The 18,535-nt window shown below is 39.2% G+C and overlaps 1 protein-coding gene across 18 annotated transcripts in view; it reads left to right on the top strand.

The window, feature by feature from the left end:
• AASDH (aminoadipate-semialdehyde dehydrogenase) overlaps nt 1-18,535 on the top strand; it is a 55,709-nt gene that overhangs the window by 23,161 nt on the left and 14,013 nt on the right. For 15 of the 18 annotated variants that reach the window (XR_010113869.1, XR_010113870.1, XR_008660430.2 and 12 more), the window contains 6 exons: nt 12,120-12,361; nt 12,732-12,838; nt 13,329-13,501; nt 13,943-14,135; nt 16,065-16,180; nt 17,455-18,250. Coding sequence is in view for 15 of the 18 variants with exons in the window: in XM_063610405.1 (XP_063466475.1) it covers nt 12,120-12,361; nt 12,732-12,838; nt 13,329-13,501; nt 13,943-14,135; nt 16,065-16,180; nt 17,455-18,250 (1,627 nt within the window). In the remaining 3 variants the exon portion in view is untranslated. Of the gene's footprint in view, nt 1-9,902; nt 10,336-12,119; nt 12,362-12,731; nt 12,839-13,328; nt 13,502-13,942; nt 14,136-16,064; nt 16,181-17,454; nt 18,251-18,535 lie in introns of those variants that run through there. The other 3 variants (XM_055294612.2, XM_055294610.2, XM_055294611.2) reach the window with 3 other exon arrangements.

An 18,535-nucleotide genomic window follows, 5' to 3' on the forward strand; every position in this document is an offset into this window, starting at 1 on the left:
GTTTATCAAAGATCAGATAGTTATAGATATGTGGCATTGTTTCTGAGGGCTCTGTTCTGTTCCATTGATCTATATCTCTGTTTTGGTACCATGCTGTTTTGGTTACCGTAGCCTTGTAGTATAGTTTGAAGTCAGATAGCGTGATGCCTCCAGCTTTGTTCTTTTGGCTTAGGATTGACTTGGCGATGTGGGCTCTTTTTTGGTTCCATGTGAACTTTAAAGTAGTTTTTTCCAATTCTGTGAAGAAAGTCATTGGTAGCTTGATGGGGATGGCATGGAATCTATAAATTACCTTGGGCAGTATGGCCATTTTCACGATATTGATTCTTCCTACCCATGAGCATGGAATGTTCTTCCATTTGTTTGTATCCTCTTTTATTTCATTGAGCAGTGGTTTGTAGTTCTTGAAGAGGTCCTTCATATCCCTTGTAAGTTGGATTCCTAGGTATTTTATTCTCTTTGAAGCAATTGTGAATGAGAGTTCACTCATGATTTGGCTCTCTGTTTGTCTGTTATTGGTGTATAAGAATGCTTGTGATTTCTGCACATTGATTTTGTATCCTGAGACTTTGCTGAAGTTGCTTATCAGCTTAAGGAGATTTGGGGCTGAGACGATGGGGTTTTCTAGATATACAATCATGTGATCTGCAAACAGGGACAATTTGACTTCCTCTTTTCCTAATTGAATGCCCTTTATTTCCTTCTCCTGCCTGATTGCTCTGGCCAGAACTTCCAACACTATGTTGAATAGGAGTGGTGAGAGAGGGCATCCCTGTCTTGTGCCAGTTTTCAAAGGGAATGCTTCCAGTTTTTGTCCATTCAGTATGATATTGGCTGTGGGTTAGTCATAGATAGCTCTTACTATTTTGAGATACGTCCCATCAATACCTAACTTATTGAGAGTTTTTAGCATGAAGCGTTGTTGAATTTTGTCAAAGGCCTTTTCTGCATCTATTGAGATAATCATGTGGTTTTTGTCTTTGGTTCTGTTTATATGCTGGATTACGTTTATTGATTTTCATATGTTGAACCAGCCTTGCTTCCCAGGGATGAACCCACTTGATCATGGGGGATAAGCTTTTTGATGTGCTGCTGGATTCGGTTTGCCAGTATTTTATTGAGGATTTTTGCATCAGTGTTCATCAGGGATATTGGTCTAAAATTCTTTTTTTTTGTTGTGTCTCTGCCCGGCTTTGGTATCAGGATGATTCTGGCCTCATAAAATGAGTTAGGGAGGATTCCCTCTTTTTCTATTGATTGGAATAGTTTCAGAAGGAATGGTACCAGTTCTTCCTTGCACCTCTGGTAGAATTCGGCTGTGAATCCACCTTGTCCTTGACTTTTTTTTGGTTGGTAAGCTATTAATTATTGCCTCAATTTCAGAGCCTGTTATTGGTCTATTCAGAGATTCAGCTTCTTCCTCGTTTAGTCTTGGGAGGGTGTATGTGTTGAGGAATTTATCCATTTCTTCCAGATTTTCTAGTTTATTTGCATAGAGGTGTTTATACTATTCTCTGATGGTAGTTTGTATTTCTGTGGGATCGGTGGTGATATCCCCTTTGTCATTTTTTACTGCATCTCTTTGATTCTTCCCTCTTTTCTTATTAGTCTTGCTAGCAGTCTATCACTTTTGTTGATCATTTCGAAAAACCAGCTCCTGGATTCGTTGATTTTTTGAAGGGTTTTTTGTGTCTCTATCTCCTTCAGTTCTGCTCTGATCTTACTTATTTCTTGCCTTCTGCTAGCTTTTGAATGTGTTTGCTCTTGCTTCTCTAGTTCTTTTAATTGTGATGTTAGGGTGTCAATTTTAGATCTTTCCTGCTTTCTCTTGTGGGCATTTTAGTGCTATAAATTTCCCTCTACACACTGCTTTGAATGCATCCCAGAGATTCTGGTATGTTGTGTCTTTGTTCTCGTTGGTTTCAAAGAACATCTTTATTTCTGCCTTCGTTTCGTTATGTACCCAGTAGTCATTCAGGAACAGGTTGTTCAGTTTCCATGAAGTTGAGCGGTTTTGAGTGAGTTTCTTAATCCTGAGTTCTAGTTTGATTGCACTGTGGTCTGAGAGACAGTTTGTTATAATTTCTGTTCTTTTACATTTGCTGAGGAGAGCTTTACTTCCAACTGTGTGGTCAATTTTGGAATAGGTGTGGTGCTGAAAAGAAGGTATATTCTGTTGATTTGGGGTGGAGAGTTCTGTAGATGTCTGTTAGGTCACTTTGTGCAGAGCTGAGTTCAATTTCTGGATATCTTTGTTAACTTTCTGTCTCGTTGATCTGTCTAATGTTGACAGTGGGGTGTTAAAGTCTCCCATTATTATTGTGTGGGAGTCTAAGTCTCTTTGTAGGTCTCTACGGACTTGCTTTATGAATCTGGGTGCTCCTGTATTGGGTGCATATATATTTAGGATAGTTAGTTCTTCTTGTTGAATTGACCCCTTTGCCATTATGTAATGGCCTTCTTTGTCTCTTTTGATCTTTGTTGGTTTAAAGTCTGTTTTATCCGAGACTAGGATTGCAACCCCTGCCTTTTTTTGTTTTCCATTTGCTTGGTAGATCTTCCTCCATCCTTTTATTTTGAGCCTATGTGTGTCTCTGCACATGAGATGGGTTTCCTGAATACAGCACATTGATCAGTCTTGACTCTTTATCCAATTTGCCAGTCTGTGTCTTTTAATTGGAGCATTTAGTCCATTTACATTTAAGGTTAATATTGTTATGTGTGAATTTGATCCTGTCATTATGATGTTAGCTGGTTATTTTGCTCATTAGTTGATGCAGTTTCTTCCTAGCCTCGATGGTCTTTACAATTTGGCATGTTTTTGCAGGGTCTGGTACCAGTTGTTCCTTTCCATGTTTAGTGCTTCCTTCAGGAGCTCTTGTAGGGCAGGTCTGGTGGTGACAGAATCTCTCAGCATTTGCTTGTATGTAAAGGATTTTATTTCTGCTTCACTTATGAAGCTTAGTTTGGCTGGATATGAGATTCTGGGTTGAAAATTCTTTTCTTTAAGAATGTTGAATATTGGCCCCCACTCTCTTCTGGCTTGTAGAGTTTCTGCCAAGAGATCACCTCTTAGTCTGATGGGCTTCATTTGTGGGTAACCCGACCTTTCTCTCTGGCTGCCCTAACATTTTTTCCTTCATTTCAACTTTGGTGAATCTGACAATTATGTGTCTTGGAGTTGCTCTTCTCGAGGAGTATGTTTGTGGCATTCTCTGTATTTCCTGAATGTGAATGTTGGCCTGCCTTGCTAGATTAGGGAAGTTCTCCTGGATAATATCCTGCAGAGTGTTTTCCAAGTTGGTTCCATTCTCCCCGTCACTTTCAGGTACACCAGTCAGATGTAGGTTTGGTCTTTTCACATAGTCCCATATTTCTTGGAGGCATTGTTCATTTCTTTTTATTCTTTTTTCTCTAAACTTCTCTTCTCACTTCATTTCATTCATTTCGTCTTCCATCACTGATACCCTTTCTTCCAGTTGATCGCATTGCCTACTGAAGCTTGTGCATTCGTCACGTAGTTCTCATGCCATGGTTTTCAGCTCCATCAGGTCCTTTAAGGACTTCTCTGCATTGGTTATTCTAGTTATCCATTCATCTAATTTTTTTTCAAGATTTTTAACTTCTTTGCCATTGGTTCGAACTTCCTCCTTTAGCTCGGAGTAGTTTGATCTTCTGAAGCCTTCTTCTCTGAACTCGTCAAAGTCATTCTCCATACAGCTTTGTTCCGTTGCTGGTGAGGAGCTGCGTTCCTTTGGAGGAGGAGAGGTGCTCTGATTTTTAGAGTTTCCGGTTTTTCTGCTCTGTTTTTTCCCCATCTTTGTGGTTTTATCTACATTTGGTCTTTGATGATGGTGATGTACAGATGGGTTTTTGGTGCAGATGTCCTTTCTGTTAGTTTTCCTTCTAACAGTCAGGGCCCTCAGCTTCAGGTCTGTTGGAGTTTGCTGGAGGTCCACTCCAGACCCTGTTTGCCTGGGTATCAGCAGCGGTGGCAGCAGAACAGCAGATATTGGTGAACCGCAAATGGTGCTGCCTGATCGTTCCTCTGGAAGTTCAGTCTCAGAGGAGTACCTGGCTGTGTGAAGTGTCAGTCTGCCCCAACTGGGGGGTGCCTCCCAGTTAGGCTACACAGGGGTCATGGACCTACTTGAGGAGGCAGTCTGCCTGTTCTCAGATCTCAAGCTGCGTGCTGGGAGAACCACTGCTCTCTTCAAAGCTGTCAGACAGGGACATTTAAGTCTGCAGAGGTTACTGCTGCCTTTTGTTTGTCTGTGCCCTGCTCCGAGAGGTGGAGCCTACAGAGGCAGGCAGGCTTCCTTGAGCTGTGGTGGGCTCCACCCAGTTCGAGCTTCCTGGCCGCTTTGTTTACCTACTCAAGCCTGAGCAATGGCGGGCATCCCTCCCCCAGCCTTGCTGCTGCCTTGCAGTTTGATCTCAGACTGCTGTGCTAGCAATGAGCGATTCTCTGTGGGCATAGGACCCTCCGAGCCAGGTGCAGGATATAATCTCCTGGTGTGCCATTTGTTAAGCCTGTTGGAAAAGCGCAGTATTAGGGTGGGAGTGACCCGATTTTCCAGGTGCCGTCTGTCACCCCTTTGTTTGACTAGGAAAGGGAATTCCCTGACCCCTTGCACTTCCCGGGTGAGGCGATGCCTCGCCCTGCTTCGGCTCACGCATGGTGCACCGCACCCACTGTCCGGCACTGCCCAGTGAGATGAACTCGGTACCTCAGTTGGAAATGCAGAAATCACCCGTCTTCTGTGTCACTCACGCTGGGAGCTGTAGACTGGAGCTGCTCCTATTCGGCCATCTTGGCTCCACCCCCAGGGTTCATCTTTTCTCTCCTAAGTCCAGTTTCTTTCAAATGATATATAAGTCATCAAGGATTTTTGCTTTAATATAATGTAGACTTTTTTATTTACTAAAGCGCTCCTTATATAGATTTTATTTACAAATAAAAACCTTATCCAGACCTAATTGGACATGAAGCAGGGCTCTTAAATGCTGTCAAGGCTAGGTGCGGTGGCTTGTGCCTGTAATCCCAGCACTTTGACAGGCCAAAGTGGGTGGATCACCTTAAGTCAGGAGTTCAAGACCAGCCTGGCCAATATGGCAAAACCCCGTCTCTACTAAAAATACAAAAATTAGCCAGGCATGGTGGTGCACACCTGTAATCCCAGCTACTCAGGAGGCTGAGGCAGGGGAATCTCTTGAATCCAGGAGGTGGAGGTTGCAGTGAGCCAAGATTACACCACTGTACTCCAGCCTGGACAACACAGCGAGACTTAGTCTAAAACAAACAAACAAACAAACAAAAAAAGCTGTCAAACATATACGACTAAAGCGTTGAAAATTGAAAAGAATAGAATATCTTGAGTTACTGTGGGGGAAAAAGGCCTCCAAAGTGAAATGGACTAAGCTTTGGAGGAAATTAAAGACCTCTTTTATTTGTTTCAGGAATAAGGAGTTTCTTGGGAAATAAAGGATTTATTTTTGGTTTATCACAAACCTAAAATATATTTGGACATTTTTAATTTACATACTATGGGTAACAAAGTCATATTATTTAAATTTGATGCCCTTTAAAACTTTTTTGTTTCGAGACAGGGTCTTGCCTTGTTACCCAGGCTGGAGCGCAGTGGCATACTCACAGCTCACTGCAGCCTTGACATCTGGGGCTCAAGTGATCTTCCCACCTCAGCCTCCCGAGTAGCTGGGACCACAGCTGCATGCCATCATTCCTGGCTAATTTTTTAAATCTTTTGTAGAGACGGGGTCTTCCTGTGTTGCCCAGGCTGGTCTTGAACTCCTGGGCTCAAGCAGTTCCTCCCGCCTCAGCCTCCTAAAGTGCTAGGATTACAGGCATGAGCCACATGTAAAAGTAAAACATTTTAGAGTAAAATATTAGGTTGATACCTAGGAACGTGTCAGCATAATAATGTTTTCCATTTTTCCTGAGTTTTTCCTTAAAAAACTTGGAAGAAATTTTAACATTCCCTATTTTTTCTATTATCTGTTAAGTCTCATTTTTGTATGTCTAGAATGATTTACTAGCAAAGGATGCTGACTTGTATTCTGCCCCTCAATTTAGCATTTCAGTTTATGAGTATCTGAAAAGTATTTCAATTTTTTTATTTTTCATTTTTTAGTTTTTTGAGATGGAATATTACTCTGTCATGCAGGCTGGAGTGTAGTGGTGTGATCTCAGCTCACCGCAACCTCCACCTCCTGGGTTCAAGTGATTCTCATGCCTCAGCCTCCCAAGTAGCTGGGAATACAGGTGTGTGCCACCATACCCTGCTAATTTTTGTATTTTTAGTAGAGACAGGGTTTCACCATGGCTAGGCTGGTCTCGAACTCCTGACCTCAAGTGATCTGCCCGCCTTGGCTTTCCAAAGTGTTGGGATTACAGGTGTGAGTCACCACACCCGGCCTCCATTTTTTTTATTTTGCTGAGTATTCATAGATGTCCATTTATTTGTTGAGTTCAAAGTTGATATTATACTTAACACCAGAAGTTAGGCTACAACATTGAAATTTGGCTTAGTGAAAATGAAGAGCCAGGACCATTTTAGCCCCTATTTTGACAAGAGATTTTCATTATGATAAACTTCTTGGCATAACAGTTAAAAGCATGATTTAAGATGCCTTATAGTGTTACCATCATAATTTATTACTAAAAACCAGAATCTTAACTGGGACATAAGTACCTATGAGGGTGTAGAGTCATTCTATGTAAATTTTTTGACAAGCCATGACCTTAAATCGTTTTTCTGAATTAAAATTCAAGTTGTCTGTTACAACTCCATATGGCTTTTATTGAGAGAAACAATTTAAAAATCTTTATTCCCATGTGACTTTTGGCTCTGGCCAAGTGAAGAGATTAACAGATTATCTTCCCCAAAAAAGCAACTATAAAACTGGACAAAATGGAAAAAAAAACAAGCATTTCAACATTTGGAAATCAACCAAAGACATACAGCAATCTTAGAAATGTTTATGTTTTTTAAAACTGCTGAATTTTGCATAAAAATAGTGGAACTTCATGGCATTCTGGTATGGGTCTTCTCCTATCATCCCCACCCCAATTCGGTCAACACACAGATTCTGTCTGTTTGAAGGGGCTCACTTAATTTGTAATAGTCAGTAATGCCCATGACCAGCTGCAGCATCTGTGGAAATGATGATCTTGAAGTAGGCCAGTAGGGAGGCCTACAGCTCCCTAGCCTGAGAGGTCAACAGCTCTTCTAGCCTGAGATTGCAGTGGTGGTGGGATAAGCATATTCCTGGTTGAGGTTGCACTCATGTGAATCAGAGACCAAAGGACTGATGCAACTCCTGACTGAACCTGAGGCTGTGTTCATGCACATAAGAGACACAAAAGGGCCCATAGAAAATAGGAGATGGATCAGGCTTGAAAATGACCTGAACTTTGAATGTGCTCCCCTATCCACATACAGATTTAGGACAGTAAGTACCTACTGGGATGTAGAGTCATTCTACTTTATAAATATTTTATAAGCTGTGACCTTAAATCATTTTTCTGAATTAAACTTCAAGTTGTCTGTCCAACCATTCACTTGACAGACTGTCCACATTTGGACAGTCCACACTTGGACAGTCTGTCTAATGATCATTGATTGATCACTTGCTTTCTACACATGGGATGACTCATAAGAACTCAGACTTAAAAAGAAGAACATTGGCCAGGCACGGTGGCTCACACCTGTGATCCTAGCACTTTGGGAGGCCAAGACGGGTGGATCACGAGGTCAGGAGTTCAAGACCACCCTGGCCAAGATGGTGAAGCCCCGTCTCTACTAAAAATACAAAAATTAGCTAGGCATGGTGGTGCATGCCTGTAATCCCAGCTACTCAGGAGGCTGAGGCAGGAGAATTGCTTGAACCTGTGGGGTGGAGATTGCAGTGAGCCAAGATCGTGCTACTGCACTCCAGGCTGGGAGACAGAGTGAGACTCTGTCTCAAAAAAAAAAGAACATAAGGCCAGGCATGGTGAGGTGACTCACGCCTGTAATCCCAGCACTCTGGGGGGCCGAGGTGGGAGCATCATCTGAGGTTAGGAGTTCGAGACAAGCCTGGCCACACCTCGTCTCTACTAAAAAAATACAAAAAAATTAGCCACACATGGTGGCAGGTGCCTGTAATCCCAGCTACTCAGGAGGCTGAGGCAGGAGAATCACTTGAACTCGGGAGGCGGGAGGCGGGAGGCAGGAGGCGGATGTTGTGGTGAGCTGAGATTACGCCACTGCACTTCAGCCTGGGCAACAAGAGCGAAACTCTGTCTCACAAAAAATAAAAAGAACATATATTTTTTAATAAACAACTAAGCAGCAACATCAGTGGCCACATATACGAGGGGAGACAGACTTCATGGATTTAGTCCAGGCAGGTTACTAGCAAAGAAATGTACTAGCAAAAAAAAAAAAAAAACAAACAACAACAAAAAACCAAGCAACAATAACAATTTTATAAGGATAAGATTGCCAGTATATCAGTAAGTACTTTGTTATATCAATAAGATGTAACAATTATACATGTGTATCCACCTAAAACTAGCTTCCAAATACATGAAACAAAAATGGACAAAATTGAAAACATAAGTAGACAACTCAATGGTTAGAGATTTTAATACCCCACTTTCAATAATTGATTGAAAAACTAGACAGAAATCAGCTAGTATCGAAGACTTGAACAACATTATCAACCAAATGCCATATATGGAACACTCCATCCAATGATTGCAGAATTCTTTTTAAGCACATTGACACATTTCATAGGATAAGTCGTATGCTAAGCCACAAAACAAGTCTCAGTAAATTTAAAGGTGACCATGTGGGATTTATCCCAGGAATGCATGTTTGATTTAACATCCAAAAATCTATTGATGATATACACTACGTAAAGAATAATGAACAAAAAGCACATACCTATCTTAATGGATGCAGAGAAAGGATTTGGCAAAATCTAACACCCATTTATGATTTTTTAAAAAGCTCCTAACAAACTAGGAATAGAAGGGAACTTTCCCAATATGAAGAAGGGCACCTACAATAGAACTACAGGTAATATGACACCATACTTGATAAAAGACTGAATGCTTTGACCCTAAGATTGAGAACAAGGCAAGCAAGTTTGCCTTTGCCACTTCAACATTCTGGTGGTTCTTGCCAGTACAATAAGGCAAGAAGGAGAAAAACTAAAGGTACTTACACTGGACAGGAGGAAGTACAACTTTCTTTATATGCAGTTGATGTGATCCTGTATATAGAAAATATTGTAGGGGGGTGGGGGTGGTGAGGAGGACTACTAGAAATAATAAAGTTTAGTCAGGTTGGAGGATAGAAGATCAATATACAAAAATCATTGTATTTCTGTATCTATATATTTGTACATATATATGTGTATGTACTAAAGAAAAATCTAAAAATGAAATTAAGATAATATTTACACTAGCATCAAAAACAAAAAAATAGGAATAAAGCTAAAGAGCAAGATTTGTACACTGAAAACTATAAAGCATTGTTGATAGGAATTAGAGACCTAAATAACATTTTGTCTTTATAGATTAGAAGTTATAATATTGTTGAGATTGCATTTCTCCCCAAATTGATCTGTAAATTAAACACACTTCCTAGCAAAATCCAGTAGGCTTTTTTGTTAGAAATGAATAAGTTGATCCTAAATTTTATATGGAACAGTGAAACCCATTCCTGATCCACACTATAGAATACCACTTAGCAATAAAAAGGAATGAAACTGTTGATACACTTAGCAGCATAGATGAATTGTATCTATTATGTTGAGTGAAAGAAGGCAGACCAAAATAGGCTACTTACTTTATGATTCCATTTATATAAATGGAATATATAATTTCTATTCATAATTATATATATAATTTATATTAATGGAATTATACAAGATTATTCTGATCTGTAGTGACAGAAAATAGATCAGTGGTTGTCTGGATAAGGGGTCCAGTTGGAGAGGAGACTAATAGTGGTACACAGGTAATTTTGGGAGTGATAAATATTGCTGTCGTCTGAATGTTTGTGTCTCTCCAGAATTTATATGTTGAAATCTAATCCCCAATCTGTTGGTATTAAGATATGGGGCCTTCAGGAGATGACTATGTCACGAGGGTGGGAACCTCATGAATGAGATTAGTGCTCTTATAAAAGAAGCCTAAGGTTGCTTGTTGGTTCCTTCTGTCATGCGAGAACACAGCAAGAAGGTACCATCTATGAAGTAGAGTACTCACCAGACACTAAGTCTGCCCACACCTTGATCTTGGACTTCCCAATCTCCAGAACCGTGAGCACTGCATTTCTTACCTAGTCTACAGTATTTTTGTTATAGTAAGCCGAATCAACCAAGACGGTTATGTTCATTACTTTGATTGTGGTGATGGTTTTATTAGTATATACATATATCAAAACGTATTAAATTATATACTTAAAATAGTTTATTATATGTCAGTTATACCTCAATAAAGCTTTTGTTATAAATCTTTATTCATTATTGTTTTACTTAGGCACATTTTTAAAGGAAAATTTCTATTATTTTAATTATTTTTATATACAGAAAACTCAGCAGTGTACATTTAACCCAGTTTAGTGGCAGGTTCTTTAGCGTTTGCCTTTTCGAGCTTGGCGATGCGAGCCACAGACTTGGGAGCCAGGACATTGCCGCTCCAGTGATGGCGGATCTCATCGTATCTGTCGTTGTAATTGGTCCTGATGGCTTCCACTAGCTTAGCCAAAACGCCTTTGTCTTCCAAGTTAACCTGTGTGAAGGCGACAGTGGTACGGGTCTTCCTGTGGACTAGACATCCCAGTCTTGCCTTCCCGTTGATAATGCAGTAAGGGACCCCCATTTTACAACACAGGGCAGGCAAGAAGACAACCAACTCGATGGGATCCACGTGTGCAGTCACCACCAGCTGAGCTTTCTTTGTTCTCCACCAAGGTGGTGACGGTGTTAACTCCTGCTGGAAGGACAGGTGGTCTCTTAGTGGGGACGTCCCCTTTGCCAGCAGCTTTCTTCTCAGCCCAGGTCAACAGCCTCTGCTTCTTCTCTTGCTTTGTCTCTGGTCTGTACTTGTGGGCCAGCTTAAGCAGCTGAGTAACTGTTTGGCGGTCCAGGGCCTGGATGATCTGGTTAATTGCAGGAGGCACTTTCAGCCGCGTATAGAGGGATGGCTCTCTGCCGCTGCAACCTGATAGAGCAGGGCTATTTCACAAAGCAGGTGAGGTCTCTTTTGGGCTGGATGTCCTGCCCAGTGCCAAAATTCTTAGGCCTTTTCTCAAACAGGGGATTCACCACTTTCTTGCTCTCCTGCTTCTTCGCAACAGCAGGGGCCAGAGCCACCTTCTTTCCCTTGGCCTTCTTTCCTTTCGGCATCTTGGATGGCGGGAGGAGAGAGCTACTTAGGCACATTTTTAAACCTTTTTGTATACTTTGTATACAGAGTGAGAAAGGAAAGGTAAATTGATTTTCTAGATTTTGTCCTTTTTATCCTAAACCTTTTTGTGTAATCAGTATGATGAAATATAAGTAATATTTTTGCTTGAGTTTTTTCCAAAGCATAAGTGATATCCACGTTAGGAAGATAATGTTGGGCCAGGCATGGTGGCTCATGCCTGTAATCCTAGTGCTTTGGGAGGCCAAAGTGGGAGGATTGCTTGAGCCCAGGAGTCCAAGACCAGCCTAGGCAACACAGGCCCCATTTGTACAAAAAATTTAAAAAATTAGCTAGGTGTGGTGGTACGTGCCTGTAGTCCCAAGCTATTCAGGAGGCTGAGGTGGGATGATGACTTGGGCCTGGGAGGTTGAGGCTGCAGTGAGCCATGGTCATGCTATTGCACTCCAGCCTGATCAACAGAGTGAGACCCCGTCTCAAAAAAACAAAACAAAACAAAAACAAAAACAAGAAGATAATGTTGCACCAGTAGTTTCCAAATGGGATTTCCTATTTGATAAACACAGCCTTCATTTCCATGTGGGCTCCAAATGTTAACTTTGAAATAATAACTACAGTGCTTACCTTTTTAAAGAAGTGAAGGCAAATAAATAAATTATTTTTAATGTATCTACAGGCAACACCAACACTGCTTAGAAGATTTGGGTCTCAGCTTATCAAGTCAACTGTTCTGTCAGCCACTACGTCTCTTCGAGTATTAGCCCTTGGTGGTGAAGCGTTTCCATCATTGACAGTTCTCAGAAGCTGGAGAGGAGAAGGCAATAAAACACAAATATTTAATGTTTATGGTATCACAGAGGTATCAAGTTGGGCGACCATTTATAGGATTCCAGAGAAGACTCTTAACTCTACTCTCAAGTAAGGGTTTTCATTATACTATATAGAGAAGAGAGACTGTATATTTCTAGGGTCTTAACACTGACAGTGTTTTTGATAGGTACTGGGGTAATAATTTTAGAAACACGATTGTATCTGATATTTTAAGTTGGGAATCCAGAACCTTCCTTACTATAGCTGGTGCCAAGATACTGCTACAACTTTCTGTACTAAATAGTAATGAATAACATATATGGTTACCTTTCCACCTAACCTTTTCCTCTTGTCAGTCTTTGAATTAGAGCGTAACAAACTTTTTTTTCTTTATTTGGTACAGTCTGATTTAAATATATTGGAAAATATTCTATTCAAATGAAAAATTTTAAATCTGCTCTGGATCTTATTTTCATAGATGTGAATTGCCTGTACAACTGGGATTTCCACTTCTTGGAACAGTAGTTGAAGTCAGAGATACTAATGGCTTCACAATTCAGGAAGGCAGTGGCCAAGTATTTTTAGGTTGTTTTATATTTGTTGATTGGGAATTTTTTTTTCAAGAAACATGATCTGATGTGTTAATTTTATTCCTTTCCTCTTTTTCTTTTGTCTATCTCATGCTTTTCAGTGATAACTTTTAATCTCATTCATATGAAATACCAAATGTTACAATAATTATTTCAGATAATAATGTCTAATACATTAATAAAAGTAATTTAGAAACTGTAACTTGGACCTTCATATTTATATTTATAGCCAAAATTATATTTAATCAGTAGTCTAATAATTTTTTTAATTCCATAAATTTTAAGAAATAAATTTCATTTTATCTCTGCTTATTTACTGAACTTATTGTGTCTAATTTTATCAGATAACATTTTAAAATGAGCCTCTCTTTTAATATTTAAATTTTGAAGCTTAGTCACTGAACTTTTGGAGATGTTGTTGATTTTATGGTTTTTAATACATTTCCCTTGGATTTTTATGACATTGGTGTTTATATCTTGGGAAGGTGGCAGAAACAGAGTGTGTTTTCTTGATGATGAAGTGACAGTACCACTTGGCACAATGCGAGCTACAGGAGACTTTGTGACTGTGAAAGATGGAGAGATTTTTTTTTTGGGACGAAAAGACAGTCAGATCAAACGTCATGGCAAACGTCTTAACATTGAACTTGTGCAACAGGTAGAACTATTTAAACATTGAATATCTATTAATATATGTAAGTAGTAGAAGCAGCCACCACCAATTTTCTGTGCTGGGGTCTCTATTATTTACACCTGACATTTTTGTGTTAGTGATGAATTACAATAAAGGGTATGAATAATTCAGGGTGCCCCTTATCCCCAGCATGAAGAGATGGTTATTCTTTAAATAAGTGACAAATTAGATTTTGATATTTGTGAAATTTAACTGGCTTATTTTGCTTTAGGATCTATTATTTTGAAAAATATTATGAACCCTATGTGCAAGTAATAGTAACAGTAGCAAAGCAATTTTTAAAAAATCTCCAGTATATTCCAATATTTAATTCAGCTGTTTTGATTTCAGACATAAAAAAATAAGCTTTTAGGAAGCTTGTTTGTAAATATCCTCATTGGCAAATTGGGATAATCTCTCTTATAGGTTGCTGAAGAGCTTCAGCAAGTGGAGTCTTGTGCCGTTACATGGTATAATCAGGAAAAATTAATTCTCTTCATGGTGTCTAAAGATGCTTCAGTAAAAGAATACATCTTTAAAGAACTGCAGAAATATCTTCCAAGTCATGCAGTCCCAGATGAGCTTGTATTGATCGATTCTCTACCATTTACATCCCACGGTAAAGTAATTTAAAGCAGATATGTTTCAGTGCCAAATAATGCTAATTGTATTCATAACTAGCTTAATGATCACATAAATCTTTATTTTTATAAATGGTACTAGCATTTACTGTGTTAGACCCTTCTTTTGAATGCTTTGTATAATTCATTTTATCTTCAGAAAATCCTGTGGATAGGTGGTATTATTCCTATTTACAGATGAAGAAAATAAGGCTTAAAGAGGTTAAGTAGTTAGGTGAGGCATGGTGGTGAGTGCCTGTAGTTTCAGCCACTCAGGGAAGCTAAAGTGGAGGATGGCTTGAGGCCAGGAGTTTGAGGGTAGAGTGTGCTATGTTTGTGCCTGTAAATAACCACTATACTCCACCCTTGGCAACATCTAAAAAAAAAAAAAAAAAAAAAAAAAGAGTTTAATTTTCCAAAAATCATTTTCTAGTTAGTGGTTATATTAGTATAGTAGTCATGATTCTCCAGAAACAGAACCAATATATAAAATATTTATCGTCAGGAATTGGCCCATGCAATTATGGAAGCTAAGAAGTCTAATATCTCCCTTTGGCAAGCTGGAGACTCAGGACTAAGTCGGTGCTGTATCCAGTCTGTGTCCTAAGGCCTGAGAATCAGGGGAGCTGATGATATAAATCCGTTTGAGGACAGGAGGAGATGAGATGTCCTAGCTTAAGCAGTGATGCAAGAAAAAGGGTGCAGGCCAGGTGTGGTGACTGACGCCTATAATCCCAGCACTTTGGGATGCCAAGGCAGTTGGATCACTTGAGGTTGGGAGTTTGAAACCGGCCTGGCCAAAATGGTGAAACCCTGTCAAAAAAATTAGCTGATTGCGGTGGTGCATGCCTGTAGTCCCAGCTACTTGGGAGGCTGAGGTGAGAGGATCTCTTGAACCCAGGAGGCAGAGGTTGCAGTAAGCCGAGGTTGCGCCACTGCACTCCAGCCTAGGCAACAGAATGAGACTCCATCTCAAAAAAGAGAAAGAAAAAGGGTGCAAATTCTTCCTTTCTCTGCCTTTTTTCTATTTTGACCCTCAACAGTTTGGATGATGCCCAATCTACTTTACTGAGTCCTTAATTAGATTCATCTACTAATCTCATCCAGAAGCACCCTCAACAGACCCAGTCAGAAAAATGTTTAATCTGGGCACCCTGTGGCCCACCCATATTGACACATACAATTAACCTATCACAGTGATAGAATTGATATTCTGTCTAGGACTGTTTTTTATTTTATTTTTATTATTGTTTGTTTTGTCTGTCTAGGACTGTTTGACTTCAAAATATATAATCTTAATCACCATATTATATTGCCTTCCCAATTTCATTTTTATTTAATATATACTTCAACATGCAGTAATTGCTCAGTTAATGGAACTATTTCCTTAACTCTTGAAATTGAGATAAATTGGATAAATATTAGCTCCATTTTTCCTTTTTCTTTCTTTCTTTTTTTTTTTTTTTTTAGAGATAGGGTCTCACTTCTTCACCCAAGCTGGAATGCAGTGGTGCAATCAGGGCTCACTACTGCAGCCTCAACTTCCTGGGTTCAAGTGATCCTCCCATCTAAGCCTCCCAAGTAGCTAGAACTACAGGCCAATTTTTAAATTTTTCTGTAGAGACAGGGGCTTGCTGTGTTGCCCAGGCTGGTCTTGAACACCTAGCCTCAAGCGATCCTCCCACCTCAGCTTCTCAAAGTGTTGAGGTTACAGGACTGAGCCACTATGCCTGGCCTGTTTCTCATCTATTTCTCTCTACATTCTTGGTAGCATTAGACAACTTTTTAGAATTGATTGTTGACAACAAACTCTTTATATGATTTCTATGTTGTACAAAGAAAAATGTATATGGCTAATGAATATATAAAGGCTTTGAGTGAAATTTTAAAATGTTTTAAAACATTTGTTATTTCTCTTTTATATTAAGGCAAAATTGATGTTTCTGAGTTAAACAAGATATATTTAAACTACATAAACTTGAAGTCTGAGAATAAGCTCAGTGGGAAAGAGGACCTTTGGGAAAAATTACAGTATTTGTGGAAGGTACAATTTTTAAGTTACAAAATTATTATTATAAAGAGGTCATTTTATATCTTTAGAGACTGCTATCATCCTAACAGGTTGGATAAAATTTTCTGAGAATGTTATTGCTACCCAGATGTTAGGTAGTATATCTTCATTTATCCAATTTGTATTAAAATGAAGGTTAGGTTCTGTACTATAAGACTAGATTAAGTTTCCCACAAAGAAATTTATTGAAAATGAAGTAGTCATAAAAGGCACAAGTAGACAAAGCCTGTTTTGACATAACTTTTCTCTAAGAGGATCGGTGGAATGTAGTAACACTCTTGTCAGAGCTGAGAAAATAGCCAAATCTTGCTATAGCACAGTATGTCGTCTGTTACACTTAGGGCTTACATCATTATTCTAAAAGAACTTTCAGTAACAATATGTATTTCTACTTGAGAGAGTTTGTTTGAAAATATATCTCAGTAAGTTAATAATTTTTCTTAAATGTAGATTTTTCTTTTCTAAAGGGTTCTGAAAAGAGGATGTAATTGTGTAGCCTTGTCTAAAAATAGAGAGTATCTAAGATAAAAGTCTCATCTACTTCATTTTTAGATTCTTGGAAAGTAATTTTGAGTTATATGAAGCAGCCAAAGACAAATTATTCCCATATTATAGAAATATTGGCTATTGGTACCTTGTGGGCTTTATAATTAATAAATCAGATGTTTTTGTCCTAATTTTATGGGTAAGAAAACTGCTCTAAAGGGAAGTATATTTTGTACTTTTAGAGTGAATTTGTGACAAAATTGGTAGCACAGTGATCTCCTTTAACATAAATAAAATAATTTAAAACTTTATTTTTATTATTAAAAGTATTTTATATTTCAAATTGTTATTATTATTATTATTTTTGAGACAGAGATTCACTCTGTCGCCCAGGTGGGAATGCAGTGGCGCAATCTCGGCTCACTGCAACCTCCACCCACTGGCTTCAAGCAATTCTTCTGCCTCAGCCTCCAAGTAGCTGAGATTACAGGTGGCTACCACCGCACCTAGCTAATTTTCATGTTTTTAGTGGAGATGGGGTTTCACTGTGTTGGCCAGGATGGCCTCGAACTCCTGACCTCATGTGATCTGCCCACCTTGGCCTCCCAAAGTACTGGGATTACAGGCGTAAGCCACTGTACCCGACCTATATTTCTAATTATTAATGTAGGTACTCTCATCTCTATATATTACATGTAAATGTTGAAGTCTTTTGATTTTAGACCTTTATGTCACATATTTCTCTATTCTCTCATCTGTAGTCTACTCTGAATCTCCCAGAAGATCTTTTGAGGGTTCCTGATGAGTCACTCTTCTTAAATAGTGGTGGAGATTCCTTAAAGTCCATCCGGCTCCTCAGTGAGATTGAAAAACTTGTTGGTACATCAGTACCTGGGCTTCTGGAAATTATTCTCAGCAGTTCCATTTTAGAGATTTATAGTCACATCCTTCAAACAGTGTTTCCAGATGAAGATGTGACATTCAGGAAGACTTGTGCCACAAAAAGGAAACTCAGCGACATTAATCAGGAGGAAGCCAGTGGAACATCTTTACATCAGAAAGCCATCATGACTTTCAGTTGTCACAATGAGATTAATGCTTTTGTTGTACTGAGCAGAGGGAGTCAAATTTTGTCTCTGAATACCACTAGGTTTTTAACAAAGTTAGGACATTGCTCTTCAGCCTGTCCTTCTGATTCAGTTTCACAGACCAACATTCAAAATTTGAAAGGTTTAAATTCTCCAGTTCTTATTGGGAAGTCAAAAGATCCATCCTGTGTTGCAAAAGTTTCTGAAGAGGGGAAACCTGCGATGGGGACTCAGAAAATGGAGTTACATGTGAGGTGGAGGTCAGACACAGGCAAATGCGTAGATGCTTCACCGCTGGTTGTAATACCCACTTTTGATAAGTCATCTACAACTGTGTACATTGGTTCCCATTCTCATAGAATGAAGGCAGTTGACTTTTACTCTGGGAAGGTGAAATGGGAACAGATTTTGGGAGATCGAATTGAATCCTCAGCATGTGTATCTAAGTGTGGAAACTTTATTGTGGTGGGTAAGTTTTTGAATTTGAGGTTTGTGGAGTTAAATTGAATTACCATACAATAATCTTCATAGGCCCAAGTTAAATTTTTTAAAAATCTAAATATGATGGGTTTGGTTGCTGTCAAAAAATTATAGTTAACCCTGTGCTGATTAATAATGTGGGCCTTGGGGTCAAGCGTCCCTGGATTTGAACCTACCTGTATAGCTATTATGAACTCTGTGACCTTTAGCAAGTTACTGAGCCTCTTACAATTTCACTTTCCTTGTGGGTAAAATGGGAATAATAATAAAATGT

This window comes from Symphalangus syndactylus, chromosome 10, assembly GCF_028878055.3.
Source record: "Symphalangus syndactylus isolate Jambi chromosome 10, NHGRI_mSymSyn1-v2.1_pri, whole genome shotgun sequence".
NCBI lineage: Eukaryota > Metazoa > Chordata > Mammalia > Primates > Hylobatidae > Symphalangus > Symphalangus syndactylus.